Consider the following 16,895-nt stretch of genomic DNA (forward strand, 5'->3'; position numbering starts at 1 on the left):
AATTTCCCCAATCTTTTGTCTGTCTTTTATTGACCTGTTCTTCTTAACCTATACACTCAAACCATTCTCATCTACATAAATCCTTCTTTCACGTCCCATTTCCCTTTAACCACCTCCTTATCCCTTTCTTCATGGATTCTTCTTTTCAGCCCAGCCTCACAGGTAACTTTCACAGTCTGTCATCCTAAAAGTAAAAATTGGATTTTAAAATGCAAACGATGAAACATTTTCCCTTAAGTGTGTTGCCCGTTTTTACCATTTGCGTAGAGATGTTGCCCTATATTTTTGATACATCTATCACTAAAGAGCTGAAAATATTCTAGAAGGTAAAACACAATATTCAACACATTTGATTGATCAGTCTCAAAGTCTCCTAATTTTACCTGGATGGGAAATGACACTAAGCACTTATGGTCATACAACAAGTTAAGAGCAGAGCTGTAATTTGACTTAGGATTCCCTGACTCCCAGTTCAGTGCTGCTTCCCCTACAAATTGAATGCTGTTCTCTAAATATTCCTCCTCACATATAATTCTTATTCAAATGTTAGTAAACCCAATATAACATTGAGTACAACCATAAGAGGAGGCTAATTTGAAATACAATACTGCATTTAAATTAAAATGTTTTCCACCCTTTAATCCTATGAAAATGACATGGACATCTCTACTTTGTGAAAGCTTACTACTTTCCATAGACAAAGACAAAACAAAGATTAGAGAAATAAATGTCCATATCTGGGATTTGAAGTGGCATATTTAAATATAGAATTATAGTTTAAAAGATGAAAGGAATCATATAGATTGTCTGACCCAACTTCCTGTTGTTTATCTATTTATTCTAAAACCTGAGTCTCAAGAAGAAAAAGATCACACATCAAATGAGTCTGTGCTGATTCCACTGTACATCTTCGTCCAAGCCAGAGCTCTATGTTAATAGTTAATCTCTTCTGGGTTGGTCAGCCACTAGGAGGGAGGAATAAGTTACCTGCAGAGTTGTACAAAGATCCTAACAAGTTCATTGCAACAGTGGTTAATTAAATATGCCCAGTGTCAAAGAGCTGATTTTTCATTATAAGTAATCATTTTCATCCAAGGAGAAGCATAGTAATTCAGTAAATTGTGGAGTTTGGTTTTACTTAACATCATCTGATCTATATCTGGATATGATATTTCCCTTCTAAAATACGAAAGCCATTGAAGGAATGGAGGCAACTGATAACTTTTACCAAAGGGGAAAAAAGTCATTACTAACTTCCCACATGATCCATCCCAGGTTCCACAGTGTGGCACAGCCTGTGAAGCTGAACTATAATTAGGTCCTTCCAGTAATTGAATCCCTTTGACAAGGTAAAAGACAGAACCATGTGGTACTGAATTCTAGAATAACATAAGTCACATTAGAGAAATCTTCCAATCTATTAACTCTTACAAAAGTTTTGACTAATGCTAAGAAATGTTAAAGTCTCAAAGGAGCCAAACCCTACACAATATTTAGGTAATGAAGTGTCAAAGTTCTTTGATGGGGGCCCCCCACCATTAACCAACCTCCCATTCCTCGTGAAGGTATGTGGTACAGTTTGAATCAACAACTGAAATTTTGACTTGGGTAATCCCTTTGGTCATTATACCTGAGGGTACTTACAAAAATGTGGATTTCTGTCCACCCTATCCCAAAGTCAAGATAAGCAACACACACAAAAAGAGCTATCCCAGCCCAGAATTAACAATGTTCAGTCAGTGCTCTTTACTTAAAGGAAGAAAACAATTAAGTGAAACCTTGAAGTAATCTCATTCTGCCTGTTTAGCCTCTCCATCCCTCAATGTGTGGTTAGCAAGTGTGGCAATCAGGGCTAAGGCCTGCTATCATTCGGCCTTAATTAAAAAAGACACAAGCAGTGGAGCTGTGAATTAGAAATGTAGCTACGCACTACCCCTGATTAATTTGAGGCTCATGTTGGATTAATAACTCCAAACAAAGAACAAAAGGAAATTGTTATGCGAATTGCAGCCCTCCCAGGCCAGACAAAGGTCAAATCACAGGATTTCAATTTCATCCGGAGTCGCTTAATCAAATCCCTCGGAAGGAAGACCATATGTAGTTCTGAAAGCTACCCATTGTAGTCCTCTTGTCGCTGGACCTGAGGGACGGCACAGTCATCCTCTCAAACTATTCTCAATCGCTTCTCTTCTTTCCCCTTTAATATGACAAAAACTTCATTATTACCAGTGATTAAAGAAGACGAGGTCTGCCCTGCAGAAAACATCTCAACAACTGCTGGCTTAGGGAGGAAGCTGGACACTTGGCACTGAGCCCGCAGAGCCTGCTCCCTTTCCAGAGAAAGGTCTTCACCAGCAGCAACAGAGTCATAACCACCAGAGGCGTGTGACATCACTGCCACAGCTCTGGGAGGGTGGTGGTGAGACAAATGCATTTATCAAGAGAGGATGAGGAAAGGAGACAATGTCTGCCTATTAAACAAAAGGCAAAAGAGTGAGAGGTATGGTCCCTGAGATTTCAGGGGGTATCAGAAGACAGAGCACTCTCTATGGTTAGCTCAGGAGCTCTGTGTGAGATGAGGCCAGGGCTCACAGGAGACCTGAGAGACACAGCCAGGCACCCCCAGCCCTTCCTCAGCAGCTTTAAAGTTCATCCACATTTGGGGTTTCCTTGTCTTAGAGACTGCACGAAGGACGGGTGTAGGCTGAGAATAATAGTCTCTCATTAGCAAGACGGGTTTAAGTGGTTTGAAGACGTGCTGACTACACTGCAGCCTTAACACTTTGCACCCTGTCAACACCAAAGAGCTACTAACGGTAACCTCTCAGGACCATTACGACATTGGCCTGTATAATCAAGGCCCAGGGCTCCTCAAATGAAATTCTAGCAAATTGGGTAGTTTTTCTTAAATGACAGTAGTATGATCTTTGGGGGATTTTAATAAGAATCCCAAGGTAGCCCTTTGGCCCACCAGGGTCAGCACCAGTATCTTATGGCAATGATGGCAAATAGAATTCTGATGTGCGTGAGCCCCTGGAATGCTTAATAAAGTGCCCTAGACATGACAGGTGCTTAGCAACTCTGGACTTGGGATTTGTATTATTCAATCTGCTGTGGCAAGATTTTCAGCCTCTATTCTTCAACAGAAGGCAACAGTCGTTGGCACCTTCATGTATTCTAGATTAAGTCATTCGAGAAATTCATTTGTTCCCCTAAACTCCCATAGTCTTTTGTCAGGGCATCTTTTATTGGACATAAGCATATTCAGGTGTATCTTGTGTCGTCCGTTTGCATCTATCCCTTTGTCCATTGAGCAAATATTTTTTTGAGTGCGCTTAGTATATGTCAGGCATTGTGCTAGGCAGTGGAGACAAAAAGATGATGGAAAGCAGATAATATCCTTGTTCTCATGGTTTTTACAATGTAGTCAATGAGAGATAATAAACAAATGCATAAATAAATGCAAATTAAAATGTGATGTAGGGACACCTGGGTGGCTCAGTGGGTTAAGCCACTGCCTTTGGCTCAGGTCATGATCCCAGGGTCCTGGGATTGAGTCCTGTATCGGGCTCCTTGCTCAGCAGGGAGCCTGCCTCTCTCTCCGCCTCTGCCTGCCTCTCCGCCTGCTTGTGTTCTTTCTCTCTCTCTCTTTCTGACAAATAAATAAATAAAATCTTTTAAAAAAAATGTGATGGGCATCACAAAAGAGAGATACATGGTAACATGAAGTTCTAACCTATTAAGGGAGGCTGGGGGATCTTTCCCTGAAGAATTGACACTTTTTTCTCAAGTGTGAATTTGGTAGAAAGAGTAAAGACAGAAGCAGAGTCTCTATTGTCTGAAACAGTAGGACAAGGGGATTGGTCTGAAAAGGGCATGGGCCTAGATCTCAGGTGGCAAGGCAGAGGGCAGTGTGAGATGATTTTGGAGAGGCAGATGGACCCTGGATCATAAAAGGAACCCTTGTAAGCCATGTTAAGGATTCTGGTGTCATCCTAAAAACATTAGGAAACCTCTGAAATTCTGTAAGAGGAGGCGATTAAGATTCAATGAGAGTTGTGTAGCCGTTGTAATTTGCGTACCATTCTACAAGATCTCTATAGCCATTCACTGCTGTCCCTTCCCAGCACCCAGCACAAAACTTGGCACAGTAGAGTGGGATCTCCTTCTAAAGGATTGGCAGGGCTCATTCTATTGATACCATTGCTCCATAGGTGCCCCCTACCTAAGCTGTGAGCCTTGTCGTGCCTCTGTTTATTTGTTGTTTGTTTGGGGGATCTGTCTGTTTGCAGAGGCCGGAAAGGATGCTCTTCTCAGAAAGATGAGAACCTATTGATGAAAGATAATTTCAACTAAATTAAGTTCAAAAGCATTTTTAGCTTCATTTAAAAAATTTTAATCCAATATAGTTGGCATGCAGTGTTATATTAGATTCAGGTCTATAAGGCAGTGATTCAACAATTCTATACAATACTTCGTGCACATTATGGTAAGTGTACTCTTAATCTCCTTCACTTATTTCACCCATACCCACACCTACCACCCCTCTGGTAACCATTAATTGTCTATAATTAGAGTCTGTTTTTTTGGTTTGTCTCTTTTTTCCTTTTTTCATTTGTTCTATTTCTTAAACTCCACATATGAGTGAAATCATATGGTATTTGTCTTTCCCTGATTTATTTCACTCTCTAGCTCCCTCCATGATGTTGCAAATGGCAAGATTTCATTTTCAATGGCTGAGTAATATTCCATTTTACGTATATTTGTGTGTATATATATATGTATGTAATATAATATATCCATATCCATAATATATATACTCCATTGTATGTATGTATATGTCTGTGTGTGTGTGTGTGTGTGTGTGCGTGTGTATATAAAAGATGTGGGATATATATGTGTGTGTGTGTATATACACACACATACACACACACATCATGTATCATATATGTCCCACAAATGTTTTCTCCATTCATCTGTCAGTGGACACTGGGCTTCTTCCATAATTTGGCTATTGTAAATAATCAACAAACACAGGGGTGTATATATCATATATATATATATATATATATAATGTTTTGAAAAGCATTTTAATATACTGTTTGTTCACTATCATTGAATGAATGAATGGCTTTTCTCTTAGCTGCACCATTGGAAGATAGCAGTGCCCTCAACAAAACTTCTTATCATGAGTAAAGAAATGGCACGCATACCTCCTTGAAATTTATTGCCATTGTTTGGGTTGGGTGACTTCTCAAGGGAAAATTATGATTTCTAATTCTGAGATATTCAAAGGTGTAATGTCATCGCTTTTGGCAAATTAACCCCCATATCTGAAACCTAAAGTTTTATATTCTGATTTAATGGGTATCAAAAAATTTGTAAATGTATCTAGGAGTTATAATTCCCAGGAAGCCCTCATGCAAGCTATGTTCCTTATGTGACACGTAACTATCACATAATAAGTACATTCAGGAAGCATATTCAGATGTTTGTTACATATGATAGAACAGCTGTATCAAGAGCTTTTTAAGGATTATTCAAGTTTCTCTTAAAGCCACTTCATTTCCTTTCCAAAAAGCACTATTACTTGATCTGCATAGTTAAGACAAACCTCAGAAATTGGATGAATGTTATATTTTTCATATTGGTCTGAAACTCAGAGAAGCTGTCCAAATCCCAGATATAAAATGTACCATTATCTTGTAAACATTTTAAGTCTATGGTGTCTGATTTGGAGAAATAAATTTTATCTCACCACAGAACATGTTGACTGCTTCAGATAGTTTCTAAACATTACTTCAAATTATACTCACCAAAATAAGCATCCAAATTAATTGCTAAACTTGATTTCTCCTTTTACTGAATTTTGATGCTGCCACACACAGTGCTAAATTTGGGGTCATTTAAATATTTATCCTTAGAGTAGACATGGAAGAATCATAAAAATGACTCCCACTAATTGAGCAAGTAAATGTGTCATTCATATATATATACATATATATGTATATATATACATATATAATTATATATATATAATTTCAATATATATAATTTATATATATATATATATACACATATATGTATAATTTATTTTTTAACTGAAGTCTTTATAAAAGCAATGAGGTGCCTGTATCCATTTGTTAACTCCTTCAATATTTATTGAGTGCTTGCTAAGTGTTAAGTACTGGGAATATAGCATCAACTAAAACAGTCTTAATCCTGGCCCTCGGGGTACTTTATCTTTTTCATGTGTAAGGAACATATGACTTAATGGTAGACCCAAGCTTCTGAAACTCAGAGTGTTAGGTTTTTACCACTCTGGTATGCTTTTCTTAAAATATTATGGCTTTAGTAAGCATTTAGTCTACATTTTAGACATTTCTAAATATGTGTAATAATTTTCAAGCCTTAATTCCAAATGATCATACTCACAGATGCTGCCAAGGTAACAAGCGGAAGGGGTCAATAATTGTTAGGGTTGGACAGAATATATGAAAAAGAACTATGACCCTTAATAACCATAACATACCTAACCTGTAACTCTGAGTATTCAGAATTTTATTTGACCTAATTATGAAAAGATTATAAAACCTGAGTTTAAGCACTTAGATTTTTCACTGAGCAAAGTAGAGTAAGATTGGTAATCCATACTAAATTTATCCCATAGGAAATTCCAGAAATGGTTTCTCTTAACATGGTAATCTCTATGTATATAAAAACTGTGATTATTAAAAAAGAAGATAAAGTATCACCTGCAAAGTATAATTAAACATTTATCAAAATCCTTCCATTTACTAAAATTTAAATTTTTAGTTACCAAAAAAAACACTTTATTAAAATCATTCTTTTGACTATATTTTAAATGTGCAGTTATTTTTAAAAATTCTTTAATAATTATGTAAAGACATCTGTGGAACATACTCTTTTTTTTTTTTTGTGGAACATACTCTTAAATATTAACTATCCTCTTTTTAAGGCATAAGATGGAAAAGAGAAAGAAAAGGGTAAAAAAATGAAAGGTAACAAAATAGAAAGCTCTTGAACAGAGGGGATCCGAGCAAAGTCGGAGAGGACAGGTATTCATATTTAAAAGATAACACTAGAGTGAGAAATGGAAAGATAGGAACATACAGATTGCGATTCCTGGCTGCGTGACAGCCAGGAATCTGAGACCAGGGAAATCCCAGTGTGTGTCTAAAGGAAAGAAACATTTTTCTAAACTCATACAAAAGGTCTGAAGGTTACATAAACAAGGAAAAGAATCTAGTCTAGAGAGAAAGAATTGAAAGTTACCAGTTCAACTCTAGTTCTCCTGCCTAAACATCTCCCATTTCTACTTTTTAACATAATAAATTTGCGAGCAGTTTTCCCAAGGAAAATATTATGTTAGATATAAAGAACAGTGACTCTCTGTCTGGTCCTTCAATAGTCATAGAAGGATGAGTTTACTTCTTCCTATGGAGAGATACTCTGGCCCTATCTAGTGATATCTAACTTATTGTAAGGAAGAGTAAAATATTCCTGGTGAATCCTCAAATCAGCTGACAGCTGACAAACAAATAGGCATTAATAAAACACCAATAAAACTTAAACAACGTTATTCACAAAGTAAAATACCATACATTTAAAAAAAAATCAATGACTGCAATAAGTGAACTAAAGCATTCTAGGGAATAAATAACAATATTCATTTGTGGCTACTGATTTTCTTCTCAAATGAATCAGAAAATTGTGCTGGCTCTCACTAATGTAAGGAATATTAAGATTAGCAAAAACAAAATAATAAATCAAGGAACTCTATATACTTAACAGTTAGCTCCTGAAGACCAGATTTACTTTCTAATCCACATTTCTATAACAGATTGGATTACTGTATTTAAATAAAATCTTAGAATCTGAACATACCCGACATGGCGTAACCTCATTTTGAAAGGCCAGATTCAACACAGCTACACTCTTAAGTAGTCGGAAGAAAGCAAAATATCTCGTGATATTTAGGGTAAACATAGTAAAAAAGGAAGCAAGGAAAAACTAAATTTGGCATTGGCAGTTTGACTCTTTTGCTTCCTAGAGGAAATGATTTTGACAGAGTAACCATGGGAGTCAAGATTTCAGTGATACTCACTTATTTCCTGGACTGCAAAAGACAACATAATCTTTAGATGTAAAGAGCTTATTCACTCTGCTTTAGACACTCTGCATATAAAAGATTTCTTATCTCAAAAGCCAGAAATCTATGGCATAACATACAGAGAAGTTGAATCGCTACGTTGTACACCTGAAACGAATGTAACAGGTTGGTCAACTATAGTAAAATTCAAAAGGAAAAAAAAAAAAAAATTAAAGGGAATGGGAAATCTGAAAAAAAAAATTTTTTTTAATCATTGATTATAATTAATGGCTGGAAAAAAATCCCATGACTACATTGATAGAACTGATAAGGCTGATACACAGAGGAGCTATTGACTCTGGCTATGGATGTGAAATTGTATGCAAAGATTTCTGTAAAGTTCTCCACTGCACATCTACCAAAGAGTTAACTTAATCTCATCCACTCAGGAGAAGAGGAAGCCACCGGGGGAATAGTGTATCACCATCACAAATTCACACCAGACTCTAAGGGCTTTGCAGCAATTGTGAATATAAAACCCCAGGCCACAGCAGCAGTGAAGCATTTAAGAAAGATTTATACATAGATAAACTTTTAAAAGTTAATTTGAAAGCCAAGCGAACCCACGAAAATTCATATCATATTGATAGAGTTACAGTGCCATTGCTTAACATGAATTCTTCACAGCAAAACATGTCAAGATTTCCCTGCTTCATCATTCAGTCCTTTTGAATCTACTAAATCTCTTCATTCACATTAATAAAACTAGCAGACACTGATTCACGTGTCCCTTCTCTTGCTTAAGTCCATGACACGTCTGCCCCTACTAAATACTCCTATATCCTCAAAATACCTTCTCCCTCAGCTTCTGAGAGTCCAGCCAACGCCAACAGACTCTTAAAACTTGAAATTCTTCATGATCGACAGTAGGCAGTTTTCTTTGTTTGTTCTGTGTGTTATTTACTGCCACGACTCCAAAGCACCATTTATATGAAAACAGTCACTCAATTCTGCTCTTGACTTCCGACTACCGTATTCTATTATTCTATTGCTTTCTGTATCTTCATCTGAATATCTTGCAGTTACCTAAAACTCAGCATGTTTAAGATAAAATTCTTATTTCCCCCTGCTCCTCCTCAATGTTTTTGAAGTGGCGCAGTTATTCCCTGAAACTCCAAAGTTCAAAAATTAGGCTTGATCCCCACCATCCAGTAAATGATTAGGTCCCATCAATATCCTCTTAAATCTCTCTCGACTTTGACATCATTCATTGTCACATTACTCAACTTTAGGCAGAGGCATAGCAAGATGAAATGTCAATCAGTGGAAGGCAAGTCTTCCCAGCATCATTTGCAAAAGCGAAGTCCCGTCTGCTAAAATGGTTATTTACATTACTATTTGAAGGCAATACCACATAGTATTTTTTAAGACCAGAATGAAAAGTCATAAGGAGGGCAGTGTGAATGTCAGTCAGGGACATGTACAGAGACCGTTCTAAGGAAGCCCCTCGTTCACGTGCCCACTTTTCCATCAGTCGAAGCCACTTTCCTGCCCTTGAGTCCCCCAATATTAGAACTTGGCTCTGTTTTTAACGTTAGGTTACCATGATCTCTCCCTGGACCACTAAGGGAGACTACTCATCCTATCTCCCTACCTCCAATCGTGTTTCCCCCAGTACATCCGTCCCCTCACATTTAACACATCTCTAAATAATGCAGATTGAATCACATCATGCGTTTCCATTGCCACCACAATTCTAAGAAAAGTCCAGCATTTTTAGCAAGCTTCCAGGGCCCTTCCCAATCTAGTTCCTGTTGACTATGTGCTCAATATTCTCTCCGCTATCCCAAATTTCTCGCCTGCCTGTTCCCTAATTTCGTCATGCTTTCACTTCTAGGCCTTAAAAACTGCTACTGCGTGGCTTCCAGGTTTTGGGGATGGGGCTAGGATGCAGTTCTCTGGCCGTCTTGATTATGACGTTTTCCTCCTCTGCACCTCCCGTAGTCAAAACCTTTGTGGTGATCAACACTTTCACACTAACATACTTTTTAAATGACTCTATTCCCTTCTAGTCTGTAAGATCCCTGGGGGCAGGAGATCAGAATTGTCCTATTCAGTGCAAAACACCTCACACTTAGCACAGTGCCTATCACACAGCAGGGACTTACTAAAGATGGTTGGACAAATGGAGTTTGCAGTTTCTTTATAATTTAGATTAATAGGAGCCAGGATAAGAGTTTTAAAGTGGTAATATATTAAATAGCTGAAACGAAGGTTCATTTAAAGTTAAACCAAAATTTGGACAGTAGGAAAATATATGCTGATTGTCTCGCAGTGATATGTGGCATCTTCTTCTAACCTCTTGAATTTATATGCTGCTATGCCAGTACGATACACAGACTAATTTAAAAATCAAATAACAGACTCTAAGAAGTTGTAACAATCCCTGGATTAGTATAGGATAATAACTAAGGGATCTGCTATATTAAATCATGACAATAAAAGTAAAATCCCTCCATCTTTTCCTGGATTACATTCAGAGCTCAAATCAGAGAGCACTAAATGAATAATAATGAATGTATGCCTCTGTGAATGATTGAAGATTGAATCACATTTTAACTAGACTGTATTTATAAGTCCCTTTGGATGACATAATTACAATTCAAACCATACACTAATTAGCAGCAAACATCTATTTAATATTATTTAGTGGGTTTAAAATACATTTTTTACATGTTTCTGAAAACAAATAAGAGAAAGAACACTTTACCTCAACACAAGAAAAGAATGTTAAGGCCCCAAGTCAACAAATAAGTTGGTGCTAGCTAGAAGCAAACCCAATCATATTTAAAAATAAATAGTCATATTATAATTTTCTGAGAAATAATGACTAAATATCCTCATCTATAAGAGACACAGTTAGAAGGCTTAAAATATACTTTTTCTCATACAATAACTTTTTTAAAAGATTGTATTTATTTATTTGAGAGAGAGAGAACACAAGCAGAAAGGAGAGGCAAAGAGTGAGGGAAAAACAGACCCCTCAGCTAAGCAGGGAGCCCAACGTGGGGCTCGAGTCCAGGACCCTCAGCTCATGAGCTGAGCTGAAGGCAGGCACTTAACAGACTGAGCCACCCAGGTGCCCCCAGTAACATTTTAATAGCAAATTTACATTGTTTTCTATTTCCTATATTGCTTAGCAACTGTTTACAATTACTTTAAAACTGAGATAATTCTTCATCCATTTTATACAGTTAAATGTACCTTAATGGGATACTTTACCAAGAGCCAAAACTTTCTCGACATTTTATTTTTAGATTGAATTCCATTTTGCCCCAGCTTTGCCTGTCCAGTGAATACTGCTTTCATTGGGCTGAGCTCCTAACTGCATTTATGCCTTTTAAAAATGTTGACCACTATCTTCTAATATTGTTTCCTTTAAGTTCCTACGCTTTTTAAAGTTCCTGAGTGATGAAGAAATTAGGAAGAAAGGCCTAGAATATTCAAATACAGTAGTTTGAAGATAAAATTATTATTTTTTTAAAATAGGAGGACAATCAACTTTTAATATTTAATATTATATTTTTGGAGAGCGCTAGTTAATAAAGCAATTGAGAAATATTGGTCACTCCAATTTATCATACCAATGAAGCACTTCGTATGTGTTAGACTTGGTTCCAACTGCTTTATATATATACTAATACATTAATTCTCATAACAACCCTGGGGGTTGGGTTTATGTTCGCCCTTGTTTTACTGATGGGGTAAAGTTACATGCTGGGTCACAAGCTGAGGAACAGAAGTGTGGATTTGAACGGAGCTGATCTGGTTCTAGAGTCCATGTTCTAAGTGGCTGTGTTGTGCCAACTGTGTGAAACACAAATAGAAGTAGTAATTTTTTTGTATAGTTCACTAACAAAAATAGTCTCTTCAGGTTTTGATGTTCTTCTGTATTCCAGTTTCTAATTTCCAAATTACTAGTCTTCGTAAAAGTCTTTATAAAATATTACTTTAGCACTCTGAATAGATTAGCCCTAAATCACATCTTGGAGAATGAGAATCACTGGCACAAAGCATTAAAAAAAATTAAGAACCCAGAGTCACTCAGTATGGCTGGAGATCATAATGCGGGGAGAGCAGTACAGGCTGAGGCAGGGGACATGTTATAAAGAACTCTGCGGCCAGCTGTGACTTCCTGATTTGATCCATAGGTAATGTTACCAAAAGTGATTTCCAGCATTGGCATGATAGAGTCAAATCTATGTTTCATAAGGATCATAAACTGAGGAAATACTGAACATGAAGCGGAGACAAGCAAGTGTTTGGCGATGCTGTTATTGTTACTAAGCAATGATGAGGTCTAAGTTAAAGCAATTAGAATGAGGAGGGGGAGGGACTGCACAAAATCAGCATACAGATAGTAGATGGATTTGATTTAGCAAATGATAACACTGGGGCTGTGGGTGCAATAATAAATTATGGGGGAAATTACAGTAATAGTTAATATTACATAAACATCAATGTGCTGACATTGTTTTGATTTTCTACAAGTAATCATAGTCAATATAAGAATGATAATAGAAGCCATGGCAGGAAAGGAAAAGAGACATATTATTATAAACATAGGTTTTTGTCACACACTATTCTGACATTAAACATCATTTAAATCTGCATTTTTAAATACCATCTAAAAACATTTAGTTCCTGAAAATACCAATCAATACTTTTTGTAATTTTACCTATAGTAAAATCAGCCACATAGTGTCCCAGGAAGCCTTTGATATAATATACTAAAAATTCAAGGCTGAATTTTTTCCTGTTCAATTTTAAAAACCACAATAAGTAATATTCTCATAGCAAATTTTGTATGAAGAATTAGTTCAGTTGGTAGTATTTCCTGCTGTTTAACTGTAGCAGCTACAAACAAACAACATTTAAAAATTAACCCATTCATTGATTCATTTATTCATTCAAGCAGACCATGCCCGGGGAGTACTGGGTGTGAAAAGCTGTACTAAGCTCTTTGCAAAGTCAACGTGAGAGAGAAGGCATGATTGCTTTCTGAAGGAGACTTAAAACCTGACTAAAGAAACTGTATAGGTGAATCTCTACCAGTAGCAGCTAAATACAGCAATAAAAAACATTTCATTTTCAGTGAAATTTCCTTCAGGCTATATTCTCTTCTACCACTTAGGACCAAATATAGAAATCATATATTTCACACTTTATAACATTTGAACTTTGTGGGTATTTTCTTTTGGAGGCACATACATTGGAGGGCTCTAGTATGGTACTTTCAAATTGAAAGAAGCTGGATTAGGGGGGAATGGTCCTAAATCACATTAAAATTTGTGTATAAGCATTTGTGAGAAGAAGGTCCATCGATTTCATCAAAATTTTAACTGGTTTCATGACCCGCAATAGGTTAAAAACCACTGAGTCTTTTATCTAAATAGGAAATTGATCTAAACCATGTTTTTCCAAAACCAGTTGAAGTAACTTTTCATGTCCATTTTGTTATAATTTTTTCCAAATGTCTTTATGATTCTATTGCAGGATTAGGAATGGAAGTGATAAAGCATCACCCAAAAAGGCACTGTCCTAAAATTGCTAGTAAAATAGCTAGCCAGTCTTGAAATTTTTATTTGCAGAATTCAAGATTTTTATAAATCATTTATTCAAAGCTTTTGATGCCAAACTTAAAAAAAAAAAAAATTACTTTGAAACTCTGGTATCACAGCAAAGTGAAATTTAAAAAAAAAAAAAAATCAATCCAGGCTGTAAATAGATAAATAGTAATTCAAGTTTCTTTGCTTTTTAGGATAATTCAAATGATGATATTTTTAAATGTCACAATTTTCTGCAGCATCAAAAAGTTCCATTTTGAAACCAGAGGTTTCATCTAGAATAGTTCTCACTGGCCTTCCAGAATAATCTGTGCCCATAGATAGAGGTATAGAGTTCGGTGAGAAAATGATAAATAACATTTCCAGAAACAATAGAAATTCTCTTACTTCATTGCTCTCTTGTCGAACGTAGTGAGTAAAAATGACTCCAGATTTCCAGGGAGCTTACCTGTATGTAGTACAAATAACATATTTAACGCAAGCTTCTATAATCAGTACTCTTTATAGCTAAAAGTAGCCCAGTCCTACAAAAGAAGATGCAATGCTGCCCCACGCTACCCCGACTTGAATCAGGATTAGGGACAGATGAGAACCTTGTTCTCTCGTTTTCAGTGATGTTTAGCTGGAATTTGTAATTTGAAGACAAAAGTTTTTACAGTTCATTTACATATTTTAGAAATCAAATCTCCATTCAAAACCCCAAATTTTGGGAGTATCATTCTCAGCCATTAGGAAGCATAACTGTTTTGGTAATCCAGGTAATTTTCATTGACGCTGGTGGAGAAAGTGGAACATTTCCAACACATGGAGAGTCACCAAAAATGTTGACATTTTGAAGGAAACAAAGAGTTCCATTCAGCTTCCAGAGAGAGTGAATAAGAGGGCATTTCATCTTCCCCAACTCTCTTTTTTCCCCCTTTCTCTAACACAATACACTTGGAAACAAAAGGCAGATTATTAAGTTTTCAAATGAAGCTACTTGTTCCTCTCCCCTCTCTAGATGCCTCCCCCCTCCTTCGCCCTTCAGCACATCTGGTAACCATGTGTGGTAGTGCTAATGAAGACTTTCCTGAGCCAGTTACAATTAGTTCCAACTGCTGTGGCTTTCCTGGGCAGTACCAAAGTCAAAGACAGGGATGGGGGTGCGGGAGAACCAATGACTGTCACTTCACAACACCCAATTCTCCCCTGCCCCTGGGACTCTCATCACCATCCCTCTGGAGGAACTTTTGCAGAAAGGTGTAAGCATGTACTTTAAGGGTTCCCTCCCTCCTTTTCTCCACAGCAGTATTTTACGCAACTTGATTGAATGCGACAGGCAGGCAACAGGACTTCTATGATCCTTTGAACAATAGAGAATTGTTAAATAGATGCCATTTCCCCTTTTGGTCCAAGTATTAGACTTATCTAACAATTGTATCTCCTGTAATAGAATAAATTTGTGCATTTTACTGTTTGATGGATTAGAAGGAACCGCGGAAGCAAATGTACTGTATACAATTAGGCTGTCTTAAAAACGCACACTTTTGTTTACTCTAGGCCTCTTCCCCCCTTCTCAATCAAGCTACTAATAGAGCTGTTTTAAGTTTCAACAAGGACCATATTAACTGCGGGTCTCCACATGAAACAGAATGCTAAACCCCAGCGTCTCCTGACGATGTAAGCTCAAAGTATCCGAAATCCTGTTTTATATTTCTGTCTCAAATCACCATTATTTCTTTTCAATGCTTTTTTATTTTTTTTCCTGTGCCTAGCAAATTATGAGTCTGCAATACATACTAATGGCAGTATTAGCCATTGTGAGAAGAGTCTAAGTGACCCTGGGGGTAGAAAACTTAATATTATTATTTTTGTCAACTTGTACCCACATCTTATCCTAATGCCGTATACTTTTTAATTTCACCAACTCTGGTCTTAGTACATGCACTTACTCGGTAAGTGTTACCAATGAGAACAACCACACTTTACGTTTCAGCCTATCCTACACTCATATATACAGTCAGGACGTGAACCCCATAACTATCTACAGTGATAAAAAAAATTCACAAATAAAAATGCAAAATCAGAAATAAAAACTGGCTTTCCTAATGGATTATTTGAAGCTATTACAATGTATAAGTCAAAGAAAGTAGCATGCCTAAAACAAAGAAACACTGCGGTACAGAAAGAACACAAAGGAAGGGTACAGGGATATTTTTCTTTCTTCTTTCATTTAAGCCAAACAACATAATATCACATCCAGAAACAAGTGACCATAAATAAAATTCAGTAAACATATTAGATTTAAAAAGAAAAATCACAGTCCAACTCATCTGGCCCTTACATGTAAATAATTTCTTAATAAAAGAAAGAAAAGCATCTCCCCCACTACATATAACTGAAAATACTTTAACTTAATGCAACTAAAATTTCTACAACTATTCACCCTCCTGGTTTCCCCTCATTGATCACAAAATGTGAATGGTTTAACTGGACAGTGCCAAATCCTCATACTGGAGAAAGTTTGCCCTGACCTGGCCGACTATTTGTTTCCATCTCTAGGTGGTTATCCTTCTGAATCGATATCTGTATCTTTCAGAAATGATCAAACTAAAACAAAAGCAAAACTCTCTGCAGATAGTCTGTAAGGTATTTTTTTTTCATACCAAGAGAATGTTAGCACAAAGAAAAATCTAACACTCACACACACACACACACACACACACACACAGAAATTGTTTAAACTGTCGTGATGAAAATATTGAGATTCATCTACATTTCAAAATGCCAATAGAATTCTAAGACACAGAATAAGTTAGCAACACCAACACTGTATTATAGAATGACATGTTTTTCATTAATTTTTTTCTTTGTTTTTATGAATAAGAAGTTGACTCTACTAGCAATAATGACAGTTAATGACAACCCAGTGAGTCACTGCCTCCTGGGCCTTAAGGAGGAGTAGGTTCATGTATAAATGATAATTAATGCCATTAAACATTCCAACACTACACTTACTTCAACAGCTTTTGGCATTCAAACTCTTAAATGCTTCTACTGTCCCTTACCAAATAATTAAATACTGTGAAGGTACACAGGGTTAATCTGCAAAGCTAACTGACTGGGCTTGCTCTAGGATGTGTCTTGAGAACAGCATCAGTCTGTAATTTTTATGT

At 36.5% G+C, this 16,895-nt stretch overlaps 1 protein-coding gene across 9 annotated transcripts in view; it reads right to left on the minus strand.

The window, feature by feature from the left end:
- The window catches only part of SOX5 (SRY-box transcription factor 5), a 995,891-nt gene that overhangs the window by 470,189 nt on the left and 508,807 nt on the right, over positions 1 to 16,895 (minus strand). The window contains exon 6 of one of the 9 annotated variants that reach the window (XM_059185767.1): positions 14,128 to 14,188. The exons of the other annotated variants lie outside the window; for them this stretch is intronic. Coding sequence (XP_059041750.1) covers positions 14,128 to 14,132 — 5 coding nt within the window. The 5' untranslated portion in view covers positions 14,133 to 14,188. The remainder of the gene's footprint in view (positions 1 to 14,127; positions 14,189 to 16,895) is intronic. 9 annotated transcript variants of the gene reach the window in all.

This window comes from Mustela lutreola, chromosome 8 (genome assembly GCF_030435805.1).
Source record: "Mustela lutreola isolate mMusLut2 chromosome 8, mMusLut2.pri, whole genome shotgun sequence".
Classification (NCBI taxonomy): domain Eukaryota; kingdom Metazoa; phylum Chordata; class Mammalia; order Carnivora; family Mustelidae; genus Mustela; species Mustela lutreola.